Source organism: Eschscholzia californica, unplaced genomic scaffold, assembly GCF_041429995.1.
Source record: "Eschscholzia californica isolate CP2 unplaced genomic scaffold, dmEscCali1.0.p SCAF_1, whole genome shotgun sequence".
Taxonomy (NCBI): domain Eukaryota; kingdom Viridiplantae; phylum Streptophyta; class Magnoliopsida; order Ranunculales; family Papaveraceae; genus Eschscholzia; species Eschscholzia californica.
The window spans coordinates 10,785,430-10,806,708 of NW_028238198.1; the positions used below are offsets into that span (position 1 = coordinate 10,785,430).

At 35.9% G+C, this 21,279-nt stretch overlaps 2 protein-coding genes, 1 non-coding gene and 1 pseudogene across 4 annotated transcripts in view; 1 reads left to right on the top strand and 3 right to left on the bottom strand.

Annotated features, from left to right (window-relative positions):
• LOC147564047 (ARM repeat superfamily protein) overlaps positions 1-21,279 on the bottom strand; it is a 59,213-nt gene that overhangs the window by 22,541 nt on the left and 15,393 nt on the right. The gene's annotated exons all lie outside the window — the stretch shown is intronic.
• LOC147564052 (pentatricopeptide repeat-containing protein At5g48910 pseudogene) lies at positions 111-1,946 on the bottom strand (annotated as a pseudogene). The gene has a single exon (XR_015225892.1). The product of XR_015225892.1 is annotated as a pentatricopeptide repeat-containing protein At5g48910 pseudogene (transcript).
• On the bottom strand, positions 2,286-2,358 carry TRNAA-AGC (transfer RNA alanine (anticodon AGC)). Its single transcript has one exon. It is a non-coding gene; the product is annotated as a tRNA-Ala (tRNA).
• Positions 3,458-12,810, top strand: LOC147564054 (helicase SEN1-like). Its single transcript, XM_086644992.1, has 7 exons — positions 3,458-3,481; positions 3,557-4,238; positions 10,561-11,015; positions 11,209-11,533; positions 11,618-12,087; positions 12,170-12,540; positions 12,693-12,810. Exons 1-7 carry the CDS (start codon positions 3,458-3,460, stop codon positions 12,808-12,810), a joined length of 2,445 nt encoding a protein of 814 aa, XP_086501118.1.

The following is a 21,279-nucleotide window of genomic DNA, read 5'->3' on the forward strand; positions in this document are numbered from 1 at the left end:
ACTTTTAAATTTGTATTTGTATTCTGGACTCATCACTCGGGACCTTCTCTATGCCCATTTCACAAGATATCCCAAACTAATACTAGAAAACAAAAGCTAAACAAGATACCTTGAGACCAAGTTGCAACTTAATTTACAAATGATAAGGTTAAACAAAACAAATCCAATTCAAAACACGAAAAGCAAAAGTTTGTGATCCCCAAAGATGCAGATAATACTTCACCATGACGACAATCCTCTCCATTGATAATGATTCTTTACCTTGGAAAATTTTGTCATTAAAACAACACTGCGAATAGAGTAGGTATAGATTCGAAGCCTCTCAAAGTAGTGGAGTTTGGAATGTAACCCATGTCAGGTGATTCTCTGTCTTTCCTACACTTTGTTCATCGCCTGGCAAAATATAAGTGTCCGTGTTGGAACATGACGAAGGGGCATTCCGTTGCAAAACCTGAGAGATCTACTAAAATTAGGTTAACTCCGTGACTACTTCCTCATCAACTTGTGAGGACTTCAATTGATTATTAATCAAAAGCAAAACAGAGACAATATCTCCTGCAACAAATTCAGAAACTAAACAGTCCACTTCAATCAAGCTACATCCAGGCACTCTCACCTTCGCCACATCTTCCCACCGATTAGCCGAAGCATACATGTTAGAAAGCAGAACATGAACACAAACATGATCAAGACTTCTATCTGCTAACCTCTCAACCATTTCTTTTCCCAATTCAACATCCCCATGCATTCTACAAGCATTAAGCAATGCCCCTAATACGTAAGAATCAGGTTCCATCGACATTTCACTCACCAATTTCTTTGCCTCATCAAGCATACCGGCTCGCCCCAATAAATCCACCATACACCCATAATGCTCAATCCTCGGTTCAATTCCGTAAACTTCATTCATGCTTTTGAAGAACCTCATCCCTTCTTCTACAAGACCCATTCCACGCACTTAAAATACATATAAATGTTACCTCATTCGGATTAACTCCATCTTCTCCCATCTTAATAAACAACTCAATTGCACTTTTACTCCTTCCATGATTTGCTAAACCAGAAATCATTGAAGTAAAAGCAAATACATCTCTCTCGGACATCTCATTGAATACCTGACTTGCTGTTTCTATACAACAACACTTCGCATACATATCGATAAGAGAAGTACCTAAAATCCTGTCCAATTGAATCTTGTTTCGGTCGACGTACTAATGAATCCATTTACCTTGGTCAAGAGCACCAAGAAACCCACAAGCAGTAAGTGCTCCCGACAATTCCTGCGTGATTCAGTTTGATTCCAGCAAGTCGCACCTCATTAAAAAAGTTGTAAAGCTTCTTTGAACAACCCTAATTGTACATATCCAGTGATAGTAGCACTCAAGAAACAACATTTCCTTCAGGCATTTTCTCAAACATCTCCAGGGCAATTTCCAACTTTCCTATTTTCGAATACCCACTAATCATGGCATTTTATCAAACAATTTACGAGCATAATCAATACAATAACAATTAGAATACATATGGATCAACCCATTTTGAACAAAATCATAAGATTCCCACCCAAGTCTAACAATTTGCGAATGAGCCTCAGATCCAGTGAAACCATCAGTGAGATCCGTACAAGCTCTAAGAACAAAAGAGAAGGTATAATTGTTGGGTAAGAGACCAAAATCAAGCATTTGTTTGTCGAGAAAGAATGCTTTAAAGGGTTGGTTTCTCTCACTAAAAGCTCTAATCATGGTGTTCCAAATGAAGGTAGAACGATTGGGGAGGTGACGGAAAAGATGGTGGGCGTAATCGAGGTCCCCATGATAGGAAATAGCAGAAGAAGCTATGATTTTGCCAGTAGGCAGTAGCATAAGGGTCTGTTAGGGATAGTTACCAGATTCGGTCATTTGGAGAGCGAACTCCGATCTGGTTCGATCGTACCTTTTTAGAGTGGGTACGCGAATCAGATCGCTAAATCTAGCGAACCCATTTGCAAGAAGAAAAAAAAATGAAAACATGATATTTAGGGTTTACAAAGTGTGAATATTGCTTTAACTTTAGGTTCTGCGGTTATTAAATTTGGAAATAGTGGATCTAGGAATTATTATTTAATTTAAGAAAATCAATTGTCCGTAACATCTATTATATAAAATAGGATGATAAGTGCTGACTAGGACAAACAAAAACCTATACCAAAGACAAACAATGAGATAAATCTAGTATAATAAATTTTGCGAACATTATAATCAGTTGTTAAGAACAAACTTTGCTTCTTCTTTAAAAATTATTTGTAATGGAGATGCGGGGTATCGATCCTCGTACCTCTCGCATGCTAAGCGAGCGCTCTACCATCTGAGCTACATCCCCCTTTTCCTTAACTCCTTACCATTGTAATAAACATCTTATTCATCTAAATATTTCTTACACTCAAAATGTTGAAGTGAGACCTAAATGATGCTACATTACTAATTCATTTAAGGCTAAAGTGGGTTTGTAGTGGTTATTACAATGGTTGAGTTGTAAAGTCTTATTCGGGTTCGAGAAACGCAATTTGGTTGTGTCATATCATCTTTTCGGTCCATTGACATATTTTCGGGCCTAGTTCCGGAAATTTTGTTGCAACGGCTGCAAACAAGTGGATTTCTTTTGTTAGTTTCTTATGAGAAGCTGGATTGTTTGTTTCATTGTTGTGTAGGTGGAAAAGATTCCAGAAACGTTCTCGTCCGTCAAGGATTACTTGAACTCATTTTGTAATCCTCTCCTCGAAGAAATACATACCGAATTCTTCTCCAGTATAAGCAACCTGAGTCAGTCTCATGTCTTTAGAATCTTATCAGTCAAGAGAGTTAAGAACCGTATAGCACCCGACGACATCTATTACAAATTGACAGTTGACAATGCCGACTCTCTTTGCCCTTGTGATATAATTGCTTTTTCTGATGTATTTCCCTCGTCTATCGATGACTTGAACAGACCCCAAAGGCCATATCTTCCTGCCGTAGTGTTATCGAGATCGTATAGAAGAAAATATTTTACTGAGACTATCCACATACTTGCGTCAAAACCGATTGTTTTATTTCAAGGTCGTAAGAAAAATGTTGGACCACTTTTTGCTATTTCAGTTATGAATATAGTGCCATATGATCGTATTTGGTAAGCTCTTCATAGCGGCAACTCAAACATAATTGGGCAGGTTTTATCTGCTTCTCCTCTGGTAAGTCTCATTTTCTTTTATGCTTGTTTCTTTTTCGTGGGTATTTTACAAACTTAGTAATGTTAGAGTCCGATGGGCCTAACTCTTCTTGAAAATCAGCTTGTCCGGAAAGCCCTGCCCAAGAGTTTTATACCAATCAATGCGGGATAATCCTAACAAGTACCTCTGGTGTTCATCCCATTGGGCCTAATTTTCTCCAAAACTGGCAAAGACTTGTCCACTTTACCAATTCTAATGCCCGTGCGATGTAGGATGATGTTAATAAGGACATCAGAGGTACGTATTAATTGGTTTGAAACCTGTCAAAGGGTAGTGTCTGTTTGCTTATTCTATTGTTATTTACTTTTACAGGTTAGTGAAAGCTGCAGTATTTGTCCTCAAGAACTTGATTCTGTCCTAGAGAAAGATGAATGCAAGAACTTGAATTCGTGTAATTTGAACGATACTCAACTTGATGCGGTTTTAAGCTCTATTTCGGCAATTAGATGTGATCATAAAAACTCTGTAAAGCTTATATGGGGTCCTCCGGGCACTGGTAAAACAAAAACAGTTGGTACCCTTCTTTCTGTTCTTTTAAAGATGAATTGCAAAACTGTTATATGTGCACCAACTAATAATGCAGTTGTTGAAGTCGCTTCTCAGTTATTAGCAATTGTTAGGGAAGTAATGAAATATGGAGGTTATGGGTTGGGAGATATAGTGTTACTTGGGAATAGGGAGCGAATGATGATTGACGAACGTGAACATTTACGAGACATCTTTATCGATCATCGTGTTAAAAAACTAAAGAAGTGCTTTAAGATGCTTGATGGATCGGGGAAGTATTTAGATTCAATGAGTTATTTGCTCGAAGAAGCACATCAACAGTACCTTGACTACTTAGAAGAGAGAAAATGGGAAGAGATCGAAGATAAAACATTAGATAGGGAACTTACAATCAGGGAATTTGTGAGAATGGAATTTGATTTCAATCAGAAGAAAATAAGGAATTGCATAAAACAAATCTGCACTCACATGCCAACCTCATTACTGTTGGACTAATTAGTTTAATTGTCCTTCTCGAACACACAATTCGATAATGATTCCGTTCGACAAATTATGCAACAGACTAACAACAATATAAAGTATAATTTTATGACCGAGTCGAGTATTGGATACTCTCTCCTTAAGACGTTATTCGTCCCGCAATGGTGCTAAGCCGGGTTGTATATACGAATCGTCTCCCAGGATAAAACAGTCTTACCTTCTTGAAGCGCAGCACTAAGTTCTTCAAGAAACTTCGAACCAAATACGTAGAGAACTCTCTTAACTTCTTTTACTTCTAATGCAAACTCTTAACTCAGAAACTAATTGATTTTTCTATTTCTAAAATGAAATCTGATTATGTATATATAGAGATGATTGTGACTATATGGAGAGACATCTATATAGAAAGACATGATCCTAAGGATGTGTCTCTTTTAATTTTAATTCAACCAAGGCAATGGTTGAACCAAGGCAATGGTTCAAATTGCCAACAATCCCCCACATGAATTAAAATTTATTCTATATGAAGACTATGCAAACTGACAATGCATACTAACTAAGAGAGTTCAAATGAAAGTTGTTGCATCAGGAGAGGTGGCTTTTGGCTTTGAACCTTCCTTAGTGTATGACTACCGGACTTACTAATTGATTAGTGAACATGATGTCTTGAACTATTCAATTTTCGCAGTAAGTCGATACAATAGCCAACACACAACTTCTTCCGTACATATTTGATTCTTTGGTTTTGTCCTTTTCGGCCCTGGACAACTCCTGGATTCATGAGTGCTTTAGAGAATTCCGCCTTAAGACATTCTCATAGAACCGGCATCAGTTCTACACTCACATAGGTGATGTCCTATGAAGAGTACCCTGACGTACCCCACTTGTTTACACAAGAATATAGGCATCATTAAAAGCATCGCTTATCCTATCACCTGACAGGCAACACTGATACTTAGGAATGGGTAAGAGAATGACTCTTTCAGTGTTACTGGCGAGTATTTCACATTTATGTTGTCCCTTTTGAACCTAGATCTTGGGATCTCCAGTCAACTAGGTTGGGTTTCTATTGCGATCTACTCATTTACTTTAGGCTTTAAGCCCATTCCCCTTGATAGTTTGTACATTTGCTCTTTCGATAACCCCTTTGTAAATGGATCCGCTAGGTTATCCTTTGATTTTATATAATCAATTGTTATAATTCCACTTGTGAGCAAATGTTTAACGGTATTGTGTCTTCGACGTATGTGTCGAGATTTTCCGTTATACATTTTATTATGTGCCTTGCCAATTGCCGATTTACTATCGCAATGTATTTTAATAGCAGACACCGGTTTTGGCCAAATTGGAATATCCTCTAGAAAATTACGAAGCCATTCAGCTTCTTCTCCAGCTTTGTCTAAAGCAATAAACTCTGACTCCATGGTTGATCTTGCTATGCAAGTTTGTTTTGAGGACTTCCAAGAAACTGATGCACCACCTATAGTAAAAACATAACCGCTTGTGGATTTAGAATCGTTTGTATCTGAAATCCAATTTGCATCAGTATACCCTTCAAGAACTGCAGGGTATTTGGTAAAATGTAACCCATACTCCTTAGTATATCTTAAATATCTAAGAACTCTTATCAGAGCACTCCAATGACTTGTATTTGGATTGCTCGTAAACCTACTCAATTTACTTACTGAGTATGCAATATCAGGTCGTGTACAATTCATTAGATACATCAAACTACCAATTATCCGAGAATATTCTAATTGGTTAGTACTATGACCCGTATTCTTAGTTAGATGTAGACTAAGGTCTACTGGAGTTTTTACAACTTGATTATCATTTTTGTTGAATTTCTCTAAAATTTTCTCAATATAATGTGATTGAGATAAAACTATTCCATTAGAAGTTCGACATATCTTGATTCCAAGAATTAAGTCTGCTTGACCTAAATCTTTCATATCAAATACTTTTGATAGCATTTTCTTTGTAGATTTGATCATATCTAAATTGCTACCCATTATTAACATGTCGTCTACATACAAGCATAGAATTATAACTCCGTTGGTAGTAGATTTAGTGTAGACACATTTATCACACTCGTTAATACTAAAACCATTTGACAACATGGCTTTGTCGAATTTCTCATGCCACTGTTTTGGTGCTTGTTTCAGCCCATACAGTGACCTCACTAATTTACAAACTTTCTTTTCTTGACCGGGTACTATAAACCCTTCCGGTTGTTCCATATAGATCTCTTCTTCTAATTCACCATTCAAGAAAGCAGTTTTAACATCCATTTGATGTATCTCTAAATTATATAGAGATGCTATAGCAATTAATACCCGAATTGATGTTATTCTCGTAACAGGAGAATATGTATCAAAATAGTCTAATCCTTCTTTTTGTTTAAATCCTTTTGCGACAAGTCTCGCTTTGTACTTGTCTATAGAACCATCCGTTTTTAATTTTCTCTTGAAAATCCATTTATAACCCAATGGTTTACACCCCGGTGGAAGATCTACTAACTCCCATGTATGGTTCTGAAGGATAGACTCAATTTCGTTATTTACGGCCTCTTTCCAAAATTGAGATTCAGGAGAAGACATTGCTTCTTTGTATGTTTGCGGTTCTTGTTCTAACAAATATGTGAGGAAATCCGGACCGTATGTTTTGGCAATTTTTTGTCTCTTGCCTCTTCGGAGTTCCTCTTTATTTTCTCCTGCTTGTGGTTCTTGAACCACATTCTCTTTATCATTTTGGTTTGTATTTTCATTGTTACTAATATACTCAAATTTCCTCTTTTTGGAACTTTTCTCATCGTCTAATTTACATGGAAATATGTCCTCAAAAAATATAGCATTTCTTGATTCGATTACCGTATTAATATGTAAGTCTTGAATTTCAGATTTATGTATGAGAAATCTGTATGCACTACTATTATGTGCATATCCTATGAAAATACAATCGATAGTTTTTGGTCCAATTTTGACCTTCTTCGGTGTAGGAATCGCCACTTTTGCTAAACACCCCCACACTTTGAGGTATTTATAAGAAGGCTTTTTTCCTTTCCATAACTCATAAGGAGTTTTATCCTTTTTCTTATGAGGCAATTTGTTCAAAATATAGTTTGCTGAAAGCAAAGCTTCCCCCCACAAATTTTGGGGTAATCCTGAACTTATAAGTAATGCGTTCATCATTTCTTTTAAAGTTCGATTTTTTCTTTCAGCGACTCCATTTTGTTGAGGCGAATAAGGAGCCGTTGTTTGATGGATAATACCACTTTCAGCACAAATATCAGCAAATGGCGATTCATATTCACCACCTCTATCACTTCGTAAAGTTTTAATCTTTTTATCGAGTTGATTCTCAACTTCACTTTTATATATTTTAAATTTTTCTACGGCTTCATCTTTACTTCTTAATAAGTAAACATGACAATATCTGGTACTATCATCTATAAATGTGATGAAGTATTTTTTCCCACCTCTTGTCTGAACCGTTTTTAAGTCACATATATCACTATGTATTAGTTCTAACGGTTCTGTGTCTCTTTCAACTGAACGGAAAGACGACTTAGTCATTTTTGATTCGACACAAACTTCACATTTATGATTGGTATTTAAATCAAATTTAGGTATAAGGTCCATGTTAATTAATCTTCTTAAAGAATCATTATTAACATGTCCTAACCTCTCATGCCACTTCATACACGAATCAACAATATAAGCAAAATCATTAATTTTATTAATCTTAGGAATAATGGTCATTACATTCATCTTGAACAGACCTTCACTTAAATACCCCTTTCCCACGTACATCCCATTCTTAGTAAGAATAAAATTATCAGATTCAAATACAAGTTTAAAACCATTCTTACTTAATAAAGAACCAGAAACTAAATTCTTTCGGATGTCGGGTACATGAAACACATTTTTCAGAGTTACTTCCTTTCCAGATGTGAATTTAAGTATGACTGTCCCGGTGCCTTCAACTTTGGATGTTGCCGAATTTCCCATAAATAAAGGTTCAGCGTTTTCTACTTTTTTATAAGATGAGAATACTCCTTTATCTGAACAAATATGACGAGTAGCACCAGTGTCTACCCACCATTCTCTTGGATTATTTACCAAGTTGACTTCAGAAATAACGGCACATAAATTAATCTCTTTGACACCATCAGACAAGTTATCTATCACTTTGTCTTCCATCTTTCTTTTCTTGAAATTTTTCTTCCAAGTTTTGGAGCGACAATCTTTGGCAAGATGTCCTTTCTTATTGCAATTGTAACAAGTACCTTTGAACTTCTTAGAGTTCCCATGATATTTTTCTTTACCGGAAAATTTCCTTTTCTTTTTCAGCCCCCCTTCAACCACATTCACTTTTGAGATTTCAGAAGGCTTCTCATTCTTTTTCTCGGCAAGACGACTATCTTCTTCAACTCTCAATTTTAAAATCAAGTCCTCCAAGTCCATTTCCTTGCGTTTATGCTTAAGGTAATTTTTAAAATCTTTCCAAGATGGTGGCAATTTTTCAATGATTGCTCCCACTTGAAATGATTCACTAATCACCAATTTTTCTGCCTTTAATTCTTGTAAAATTAATTGGAATTCTTGAACTTGGCTAATGACAGTTTTAAGGTCTGTCATCTTGAAATCCAAGAACCTTCCTATGATGAATTTTTTCACTCCGGCAGTTTCAGACTTATACTTATTCTCTAATGATTCCCATAATTCTTTTGCCGTTTTAATCGGACTATAAACGTTGTATAAGGAATTATCGAGACCATTGAGAATGTAATTTTTGCAAAGGAAATCAGAATGTTTCCAAGCATCTACTGCAGCCACATTCTCAAAATCCGACCCATCTTCCTTGAGAGTGGGTGCTTCTTCGTATAACAGCCTAGCAAGGTTAAGAGTGGTCAAATAGAACAACATCTTTTGTTGCCATCTCTTAAAATCGGCGCCAGTAAACTTCTCAGGTTTTTCTCCGTGTGCAACATGAGTTGGAGGGACATGAACATTGTTTCCGGTATTACTTGCCATTGTCTGTTGAATACACAATTCACAGACTAATAAGAATATGGTAGTAAATTGTATACTTTTCTTGATTGTATACCGTCTTGACAATAAACAATAAGTAATTGATTTAAATTTAAAATTATAGAGTGAATAAAGCACTTACAAACATTAACCGAAACTGAGATGTGATAAGAATACCAAAGTCAATATTTAGATGATTACAAAATCACCAAGGTATGCTATTTCGACAGATTATCACTTAATTAAATAGAACAGGGATCCACAATATTTTTTTCCAAAGAATCAAAGAAGACAGGCAGAGAGTGTATAGGTTTAATTCTCATGCTAATATTTAAAGAGATAGAGTCAAATAGACTTGCTCTGTTTCTAACAGAGACGCACACCGAGGGTTTTATTTGGTTTTTGTAGTATTATATTATTTGAATTTAATACTAACTAAGAAAGAGAGTCTATGAACCAATTAAAACTAGATGAGTTGGTACAGGCAACCAAAAGGAAGATTAAACTTACTAAGTTCTAACAGTGCCTATCCCATGCAACATGCATCAATACAAATTGTCTAATAGCAACTAGGGGTCTACGATTTATTGAGGACAGTAACTAATAAATTATATGTAAACTTTGATTTAGAAATAACACCACATAGATAAATGCCAGTATCTAACTTTCTTTTATGCCTTAGATTACTTTGTCAATATAACAGTAACACTAAATTATCTCGTCCACCATTATAGTATTATAGAACTAACTTGTCCAATTTGTCGAATGGTATTTTCATTAAGGAATAACGTCTTAAGATTGTTGGACTAATTAGTTTAATTGTCCTTCTCGAACACACAATTCGATAATGATTCCGTTCGACAAATTATGCAACAGACTAACAACAATATAAAGTATAATTTTATGACCGAGTCGAGTATTGGATACTCTCTCCTTAAGACGTTATTCGTCCCGCAATGGTGCTAAGCCGGGTTGTATATACGAATCGTCTCCCAGGATAAAACAGTCTTACCTTCTTGAAGCGCAGCACTAAGTTCTTCAAGAAACTTCGAACCAAATACGTAGAGAACTCTCTTAACTTCTTTTACTTCTAATGCAAACTCTTAACTCAGAAACTAATTGATTTTTCTATTTCTAAAATGAAATCTGATTATGTATATATAGAGATGATTGTGACTATATGGAGAGACATCTATATAGAAAGACATGATCCTAAGGATGTGTCTCTTTTAATTTTAATTCAACCAAGGCAATGGTTGAACCAAGGCAATGGTTCAAATTGCCAACAATTACTTCCTGTCAAAATGGTGGAAGATATGTATAGAGCCCTTGAGTTGCTTGAGCTTTTGAAAATTTTACTAGATAGTGACTCTCTTACAGATGAAAACGTGAAGGAATTATTCTCCAACTCTAATACTATAGACAATATTTGTGACTCATCTTTACTCCTATTAAGTAAGACGAAAAAGGAATGCCTGGAAAGTCTTAAATCCATTTCAGAATTTTCAGTTTCTCGCGACATCGTGAAAGATACAATGAGTGACTTTTGCTTGCAAAATGCTTGCCTTATATTCTGTACTTCTTCTAGCTGCGCGAAGTTGATAGGAATTAATAAAACTAAGGTTGTGGTGATCGATGAAGCTGCCCAACATAAAGAATGCGAGTCAGCCATTCCCTTGCGTCTTCCTGGTATTCGGCATGCGATTCTTATAGGGGACGAACGTCAGTTGCCCGCTTTGGTCCACAGCAAGGTACACTTTATCGCAATTACTTTTTTCTTTGACTTGTTATTTATTCCTTCACAAACTCTTGTGCCTACCTCTCCTTGAAAACCGTCTTGTAAGAAAGGACTGCCCAAACTTGTTTACTACACACAATCTAATGCCCAGGCAATGTGGGATCATGCTAATACGCTCTAATGTTGGAATTATGTTTGTTTGCTAGATCTCTGAGGAGGCTCAATTCGGAAGAAGTCTTTTTGAGAGGTTGGTGTCTTTGGGCTATCAAAGGCATCTTTTAAGTACTCAGTATAGAATGCATCCATCCATAAGCGCGTTCCCGAATGCTGAGTTTTACAACAATCAGATTTCAGATGCCCCTAATGTCAAAGATGAAAGTTATAAAAGAGAATTGCTTCAAGGAGATATGTATGGAGCTTATTCATTCATAGATGTTTCATATGGGGAGGAGGAATTCGGCACCACCCATAGCTGCAAAAATATGTTGGAAGTTGCAGTAATTTGTGAAATAGTTGAAAATCTTTTCAAAGGTAATCTTTTTTGACAACTCTTATTCCATACATATAACAATGTTAACTTCTTTATTCCTTGAGTGAGTTTTTGGTTAAATGCAGCAAGTGTTTCGACAAACCAGAAGGTGAGTATAGGTATTATATCCCAATATAAAGAACAAGTACTTGCACTCACACAGAAACTTGACAAATATGGATCAAATAGTGATTTCATGGTGAGCGTTCGATCTGTTGATGGGTTTCAAGGTGGTGAAGAAGATGTCATAATTTTGTCTACCGTTCGGTCCAACTTGAAAGGGTCAGTGGGATTTCTTTCCAATCCTCAACGAACAAATGTCGCTCTTACAAGGGCAAGATACTGTCTGTGGATTGTGGGAGACGGGCAAACTCTAATCAAAAGTGATTCAGTTTGGAGGAAATTAGTACTTGATGCAAAGGACCATGAATGTTATTTTTATGCCGAAGATGACAAGAGATTATCCAGAGCAGTACTGTACGACTTTGTCAAGCGCGACCCGTTTGTTGATTTACGAGCTATGTATTCTCTACTTTTTAGCGGTGCAAGATGGAAGGTAGTAAGTTGCTTCCCTTTCGTTGTCTATCTGAAGTTTAACTAATGAAGCATTTTCAGGCTCATTTGTCTATGTTTCGTAGGTTGTCTTTGGAAATGGATTTTCAAATGCTTTTTGTAAAATAAAGAATGTCAAAACCCGTATTCAAGTAGTTGATCTATTGATAAAGCTATCAAGTGGTTGGCGCGATCGTACCTCAAAGCAGAACCTAAAAAACATCGACAAGACCCTATCTGAGCTATTGAAACAGAACAAGATTAATGAACATCTGAGCCTTGTTTGGACTGTAGATGTTCAGAAAGAAAATACAGAATGCTACATTCAGCAGGTAATGAAAGTTTTGGATATCCGGTCACAAAAGGAGATACCCGAGCTGGCCAATAAACTTGAAGATGTATTTGGGGAATATACAGTCCAGAGAAGAAACTACTGCGAGTTCAAGTGTCTCGAAGGGTATGCCATAACCTATCTATCTTCTTATTCTTTCACTTGGTTCTTACTTAAGGTAGAAAAAACGACTTTATAATTCGTGGAAGCTTGACTGTGAATTGTTGTTTTAACGGATAACTGACAAGTATCTGTTGGTTCTGTGTTTTCTTTTGTAGGGATATGGAAGTTCCGATGAGTTGGGAAATAGGTCAAGGTGTTATGCCGAAGAGTATCCAAGATAACCAGTATCCAGAATTGTTATCCGAGTTTGATTCACTTAGTCTTGCTAGGTGAATTATTATCGGAGTTTTATTCAATTAGTCTTGGGATGAGGGGGCTAAATGGAGCGAATAGTTTAATGTTTAAGCTTGTAATAGATAGAGACATGTTAACTAATTTTGCTAAATTTTCAAAGGCGATCAGTCCGCAATGAGATGTCTTTTAAATTATGAAACTGCGAAAGCTTCAAATCTAACTTCAGATCCCCAATGGGCGAATGACAATCAATCGAAAGCATAAATAGAGTATCAAAAAAGATATCACCACACTCCAGTGATAACAGCTTCCAGCTCAATCTATTTAGTTTCTTTGAAGTTCTATATCATTTCTAGATACAAACATCAAGATTCAAGCTAGATATACAATAGCAGTGCCTCAAGAGTGGAGGGATATTATAACAATTGGATTCTTTGAGGCTCTCTTTACCCATAACTCTGCCAGTTAAGGATGACGAAAAATCCGCATTTTTCCCGTTAAACATGACTAGCTCCGAATTATGGATGAATCCATTTCCTAAATGATAAAAATCATTCAACCAACAAGAAGAAAACACTTGTTTTAAATTTAGCAGAGAATTAGAATCAAGGTGATATATGAATCTCTCGAAAACTCCTCGTAACACCACAATTTGCTACCATTATATAAACAGTTATTTCACTTGAACTCCATCTCAACCAAATACATGTCTGTGGCTTTAAGAATGAATATAGCTCAACATTCAGCTTTAACTACTGGTATTTTCTGTTAGGAAAAATAACCTAATTAACTTGTTCAGGAATATGAAGATAAATGATGCGAAAGTAAAAGTAGAGATACCAAGATTATTTAACGTGGCAAAAAACCCCTCCAAACTAGAAGGTAAAAGGGGTAATTTCTAGAAAGGTCAAAATATTATTGAAAATGAGTAGAAAAGCACAAAACATTTGAAAATTATTATTCAGGTCAAAAAGTGTGCAAATACTAAAATACTCTTTTTGTCATTTTGTGTAACTAAATTCTTTTATTTTTCTTTAAACTTTAAATCGATATAACTTTTGTTAGAGATGTCGGATTTCTATAAAAATTATATATTTAGAAATAATTTTTCATTAGCTTTCTAATAAGATCCACTTTCAATATTTTTTTCAAAAAAAAAAAACTCAGAAAAAAAACGACGTTTTTTTCCTTTACGTTTTTCTGCAAACGTGTTTGCAACAATCTGTTATGCAAACATGTGTTTGCATTTGCGATATTGCAAACATGTGTTTGCATTTGCGATATTGCAAACATGTGTTTGCATTTGCAATATTGCAAACTGCGTTTGCATGTGCGTACAATGCAAACTGAGTTTGAAAACCCGAACTGCTCTTAGATCTCTGGTGGTGGTATTAAAGAGATAAAGAGATGAAAACACGAGCTACTCTATGGTGGTAGTAGAAAACTTGAACAAAGGAGATAACAATATTCTCGTATATTATCTCTAAGAACATAAGTTTTATCAAGTAATAAAAAATTGTACACATTGAAACAAAGATGAAGAAGGAGAAGAACCGAAGAAGAAGAAGAACGAATGGGAGAAGAAGAAGAAGAAACCCCTAAAGTTTATGAGTTTTCTAAAGAGAAGATAGATTTAAATGAGTAAGGATATTTAGGGAAAGAATAAAATAGAAAATGACCTTAATAATAATTATTCATATTATTTTAAACCTTATGCATCAATACTCATATTATTTTGGTAACTTTTAGTTAATATAAAATGTTACATGTTTTTTTAGTTATTATTAATAATATATTGACCTAATCAACCATTTTCCCAAGGTAAAAAACCACGGGACCTAGTCCAGAAATCTTCCACTATAATGATAATAATGGGTTACACAATTCTTCAAGATGTGTAGAAGCACTCTTGGACAACTCTTCACCAAACCTATGGTGGATAAACTGAACAAAGAAACAAAGAAATAAAATCTCTTACTCCTTAGTAGATTACTAAAGGTTGAAGAAGATAACCACAAACTAAATTGCTTCACAAGATTAATAATCTTCTTTTCTTCAAACCAATATTCTGCTCTTCCAATCTCTCTTGAAAGAACCACTTCAGAAATCTCTCTTTCTCTGACTTCTCTTTGTTCTGGAAGTTGTTGTGTATAATCTCTTCCCTTTCATTCCCTTTTATAATGGTAAATAGGGAGGTTTACCAAAAGAAATAGGAATTCCTTTTTAGGCTTGAAAAAATAGAAACTTCTATTTTTTTCCCCAAACAAGGAATAAGGGAAATCCTATTCCAACTAGGAGTCCTTTAATTATAAGGAGAGACCCCAACAAACTCCCCCTCCCGACTTATGAAGAGGGACCTACCATCCCCAAACCTGCAACACTGCTACATAGCTCATGTTTGCCTTTAGGTAATGGTTTTGTCATCATATCTGAACCATTGTCGTCAGTATGGATTTTCTCGATCTTCAACACCTTTTCTTCAAGAACATCTTGGATCCACTGGTATCTCACATTTATATGCTTGGACTTTGAATGAAAACTAGAATTCTTACTGAGGTGGATGCCACTTTGACTGTCGCAATGAATAACATAATTATCTTGTTTCATACCAAGTTCTTCTAACAACCTCTTCACCCATAACATCTCCTTGCAACATTCTGTAATGGCAATATATTCTGCCTCTGTAGTAGATAAAGCTACACACTTTTGTAATTTAGATTGCCATGACACTGCTCCCCTGAAAATGTAAATAAGTAGCCTGATGTGGACCTTTTAGAGTCTACATCTCCTGCCATGTCTGCATTTGTGTAACCGACTAATACTGGCTTATCATTACCAAAACATATACGAGCTTTAGACGTACCTCTAAGATACTTCAGAATCCACTTCACTGCTAACCAATGCTCTTTGCCTGGATTAGCAAGAAATCTGCTTACTACTCCAACTGCAAATGCAATGTCCGGTCTTGTACACACCATTGCATACATCAAGCTTCCTACAGCTGAAGCATAAGGAATTTTCTCCATTTCTTCTTTCTCACTTCTAGTTGATGGACACTGATCACGAGTCAACTTGAAGTGACTGGCTAATGGACAACTCACTGGTTTTGTCTTGTCCATATTGAACCTTTCTAGAACCTTCTCAATGTATCTTTCTTGTGATAGCGAAAGTTTTCCAGCTTTCCTATCACAAGAGATATGCATGCCAAGAATTTGTTTTGCTGGACCCAAGTCTTTCATATCGAAATACTTGTTTAGTTCCTTCTTTAACCTGCTAATTTTATTAGCATCCTGACCAACAATCAACATATCATCAACATAAAGTAGAAGTATAATCAAATCTCCATCAGGAAATTTATGAACGAAAACACAATGATCTGAAGCCGTCCTGTGATACCCTTGATCCTTCATGAATGATTCAAACTTTTTGTACCACTGTCTTGGTGCTTGTTTCAGCCCATATAAACTCTTCTCTAACTTACAAACCAAGTGTTCCTTACCTTTAACTTCAAACCCTGTTGGTTGTTCCATATACACATCTTCCTCCAAGTCACCATGAAGGAAAGCGGTCTTGACATCTAGTTGTTCAATTTCTAGGTTCATACTTGCAGCCAATCCCAATACTAACCGTATAGAGGACATCTTCACCACCGGAGAGAAAATCTCATCAAAATCAATACCCTTCTTATGCCCAAATCCTTTAACCACTAGGCGTGCCTTATACCGTGGTTGTGAATTTCTTTCTTCGGTCTTGATTTTGAAAACCCACTTATTTTTAAGAATTTTCTTATTCTTAGGTTTTTCAACCAACTTAAAAGTGTTGTTCTTATGCAATGATTCAATCTCATCTTGCATAGCTTTCAACCACTCCTTCTTGTGTTCATCATCTATAGCTTCTTCATAACACTGTGGTTCTCCACTATCTGTAACCATCACATACTCGTGTGGAGGATACTTGGTAGATGGTGCTCTCTCTGTAGTCGATCTTCTCAATTCAACTGGTGGTTCATGTTGAACTTCTATTTCTTGCTCAACATCATCACCCATAGGAACATCTTCATGAGCTTCATCTTCATGATTTTGTTCTTCACCTGCATTATCATGCATAACCTTAGAAGAGATATGTGGATCTAGATCAATGAGATCATTACTATGATTCTCATGCTTCTCAACTTTCCCGAAGTCCTCAATAGTTTGATTTTCAAGAAAGACCACATCTCTACTTCTAATAATCTTCTTATCGACTGGATCCCATAACCTGTATCCGAATTTCTCATCTGCATACCCTAAAAAGATGCATTGCTTGGCTTTATCATCAAGCTTTGCTCTTTGATCTTAAGGTATATGCACAAAAGCCCTGCAACCAAACACCCTTAAGTGTTCATAACTGACTTCTTTTCCAACCCACACTCTCTCAGCTACATCTCCATCTAATGGTGCTGAAGGTGATAAATTGATCAGATAACATGCAGTACGCATTGCCTCACCCCAGAAGCTTTTAGGCAGCTTTGCTTCTGAGAGCATACATCTGATCCTCTCCACAATAGTGCGGTTCATGCGTTCTGCTACACCATTTTGTTGTGGAGTTTTGGGAACTGTCTGTTCATTTCGAATACCATGGGTTTTGCAATACTCTTCAAAAGACCCGATGTATTCTCCTCTATTGTCCGTGCGAATGCACTTCAATGGCTTTCCTGTCTCCCGTTCTACCATGTTGTGGAAATTCTTGAAAACTGCAAGTACCTGATCTTTGGTCTTTATGGCATATGCCCAAACTTTCCTGGAAGCATCATCTATAAAAGTAACGAAATACAAAGCACCACCAAGTGTTTTGACCTTTAAAAGTCCACAAACGTCAGAATAAACAAGCTCCAAAACACTGGATTTTCTTTCAGATGCATTCCTTTGAAAGGATACTCTATGTTGCTTTCCTACTAAACAATGAGAGCAAGTGTTTAAATTTATACCTTTTACGTTCGGTAAGTCTTGTCGTTTAGCAAGGATTTGAAGTCCTTTCTCGCTCATGTGCCCGAGTCTTCTATGCCAAAGATCAGTGGAAGAATCTTTTTCAACTGCATTCAATTCTCCTTTACACAGTTTTACTTGAGTCCTGTATAAAGTACAACACTTCTTCCCTCTTGCTATCACCATTGACCCTTTTGTGAGCTTCCACTTTCCATCACCAAAGTGACTGTGGTACCCTTCATCATCTAATACTCCGGTAGAGATTAGGTTATATCGAAGATCTGGTATATGCCTCACATTCTTAAGAATCAATGTACTCCCTGTGCTCGTCTCGATTTTCACTTCTCCAATTCCTACGATTTTTGAGAAACCTAAGTTTCCCATCCGGACTTTGCCAAGGTCACCAGTTCTGTAAGAGTTAAAGAAATCCTTACATGGAATAGCATGATACGAAGCACCTGAGTCAACCAACCATGTTGTTTCTGGTTCTGACTCAGTCATACTTAAGCAAGTGTCTCCACAACCTGAGAGTAAGATAATGTCATCACCTGAGGCAACTGCCGCAACATTATCTTGTTTTTAATCATCCTTTTTATTTTCCTTCTTTGGTTTCCTGCAATCACTCTTGTAATGACCCATTTTTCCACAACCAAAACATCTAACTTCTTTCTTTGGTTTTGATCTCCCCCTTGACTTATCACGGTTATGAGGTTTTCTACTTTTACCTCTCCCCCGTCTTTCTGTAACAAGTGCCTCTGAATGAGACTCGTCTGACGATGATTTCCTTCTTGTTTCTTCATTCAACAAACTACCTGTTACGTGATTCATACGCATTATGCCATCAGGAGCAGAATTGCTAAGAGACACCACCAATGTCTCCCAACTATCTGGTAAAGAATTTAGAAGAAGTAAGGCCTGCAACTCATCATCCAAAACTAACTTCATTGTAGAAAGCTAGTTTACTAGACTTTTCATCTCATTCAAGTGTTGAGCAATTGAGGTTCCTTCTTTATATTGTAATTTTCCTAGCTTTCTGAACAAGTAAGCCTTTTTGGCAGCTGTCTTCTGATCATACAATTCTTCTAATTTCCTCCATAGAGTATAAGCGGAAGTCTCCGTCGATACATGATGAAAAACACTGGGTTCTACCCATTGTCGAATAAATCCAACAACCTTACGATCTAATACCTTCCAGTCTTCTTCATCTATCTTCATCGGTTTTGTACCGTGATTTTCAATGGGTGCAGCTAGGTCTTTGCAGTATAACAAATCTTCCATTTTTGCTTTCCACATCAAGTAGTTTTCTCCATCTAAACTAATCATGCGATTAGTATTCACTTCCATATTTCTGAAAAATAAATCCAACCAAAGCTCTGGTACCACTTGTTAGGAAAAATAACCTAATTAACTTGTTCAGGAATATGAAGATAAACGATGCGAAAGTAAAAGTAGAGACACCAAGATTATTTAACGTGGCAAAAAACCCCTCCAAACTAGAAGGTAAAACCCCACGGGACCTAGTCCAGAAATCTTCCACTATAATGATAATAATGGGTTACACAATTCTTCAAGATGTGTAGAAGCACTCTTGGACAACTCTTCACCAAACCTATGGTGGATAAACTGAACAAAGAAACAAAGAAATAAAATCTCTTACTCCTTAGTAGATTACTAAAGGTTGAAGAAGATAACCACAAACAAAATTGCTTCACAAGATTAATAATCTTCTTTTTTTCAAACCAATATTTTGCTCTTTCAATCTCTCTTGAAAGAACCACTTCAGAAATCTCTCTTTCTCTGACTTCTCTTTGTTCTGGAAGTTGTTGTGTATAATCTCTTCCCTTTCATTCCCTTTTATAATGATAAATAGGGAGGTTTACCAAAAGAAATAGGAATTCCTTTTTAGGCTTGAAAAAATAGAAACTTCTATTTTTTCCCCAAACAAGGAATAAGGGAAATCCTATTCCAACTAGGAGTCCTTTAATTATAAGGAGGGACCCCAACATTTTCATGGCATGCTAAGACCTACAACAACTACTTTCCATGATTGCTACAACTTCAGCTCAAAATCATTTAGTTTGGCTCAAAATGCTGAGATGAACTTCTGGATTTTTGTTTGGGATCTTTCCTTCTCTTCCGGTCCATCCACATCTCCGATATTGTCATGATATTCCTGTTATACATTTAAAAATTAGAATAAGAATGGCTTCGTTACTAGTGAATATTTTTTTTAAAAGGAAAAAAAGGCAACCGAGTTAAAAATATACTTGGAGAATATCCTGCACATCTTTCTTCGTCAACTTTTGCTGCTTCAGTAGTAGTTCAATTCTTCCTCTTAATCGAGGGTGCCTGCATGAGTAAAGACTGTTACCATTCTCGAAGCTATAGGTAAAGGCCTTGGATTAAAACCAACCATGAAAGAGAGATGTGGCAGATCGTAGATGATAACACTTACTCAGATGACCACTTGCAATAATCATTTGTTCATTCCACTTGCAAAATTTGCATCTATGGAACCGGATAGAGCACTTGCTACTTCTCAAAATAATGATAAGAAGCTAGTTTGTGAATCATGTCGAGCCTAATTGTAGTTGTTATTCTTCCGTATCTCTCCAACATTAATTAGAATGTTTGCATATGTTGCTTATTTGTCTTAGAAACTCTTCCTTTTGTCTATGAATTTTATATATTGTTCCAAACATTCTAATTCATGTTGTTTAGTGAATGGATCCTTACATGGTTAACTCTTATTTTGTAAATTTATTATTCAGTCAAAAGAGTGTCAACAATGTAAAAACGCACCTTAAGATTTTCCATAACTGATTGTTTCTTCATATTTTGTTTAGTTCTTGAGACAAACTGTTTATTGTCTCTGCATCTCATATATTTTGAAGAACAAAAAATGAATTTTTGTTATCTTTATCATAAAATGTTATGAACATGTCCAACATTGTAGTTGACATTCTTCACAATGTCCTGAACAAAACCATAAATGTTTAAAACAGAACCCAAAATATTTCAACATAATTTTAAATGTTTCAAAAACCCCCCAAAATGCTAAACGAAGAACAAATTTTTTTTTACCAAGTAAAACACTAAAAAATCATAAACATTCTCCTGAATGTCTGAAACAAAACCCAAAATGTCACCAACAAAACCATAAATGTTCAAAACCGAACCCAAAATGTCTTCAACATATTTTTAAATGTTTCAAAAACCCCTCAAAATGTTAAATGAAGAACAAACCCCTGAATGTCTAGGACAGAGCCCAAAATAACTACAACAAAACCATAAATGTTGAAACATAACCCAAAATGTCTTTAACATAACTGTAACTGTTTTGAAAACCCCCCAAAATGCTAACGAAGAACAAAAACTTTTTACCAAGAAAAACACTAAAAAAATAATCAACATTCCCTTGAATGTCTAAAACAGAACCCAAAATGTCGTCAACAAAATCATAAATTTTTGAAACAGAACTCAAAATGTCTTCAAAATATTTTTAAATGTTTTCAAAAATCCCCAAAATGCTAAACGAAGAACA

Excerpts from the sequence above, each read along its gene's own strand:
- LOC147564054 (XM_086644992.1), top strand. The coding sequence starts at position 3,458 with ATGATGTTAATAAGGACATCAGAG. Across the intron at positions 11,534-11,617 it reads AGTTGAAAATCTTTTCAAAG|CAAGTGTTTCGACAAACCAG; the intron begins GTAATCTTTTTT and ends GGTTAAATGCAG. Across the intron at positions 12,541-12,692 it reads GAGTTCAAGTGTCTCGAAGG|GGATATGGAAGTTCCGATGA; the intron begins GTATGCCATAAC and ends TTTCTTTTGTAG.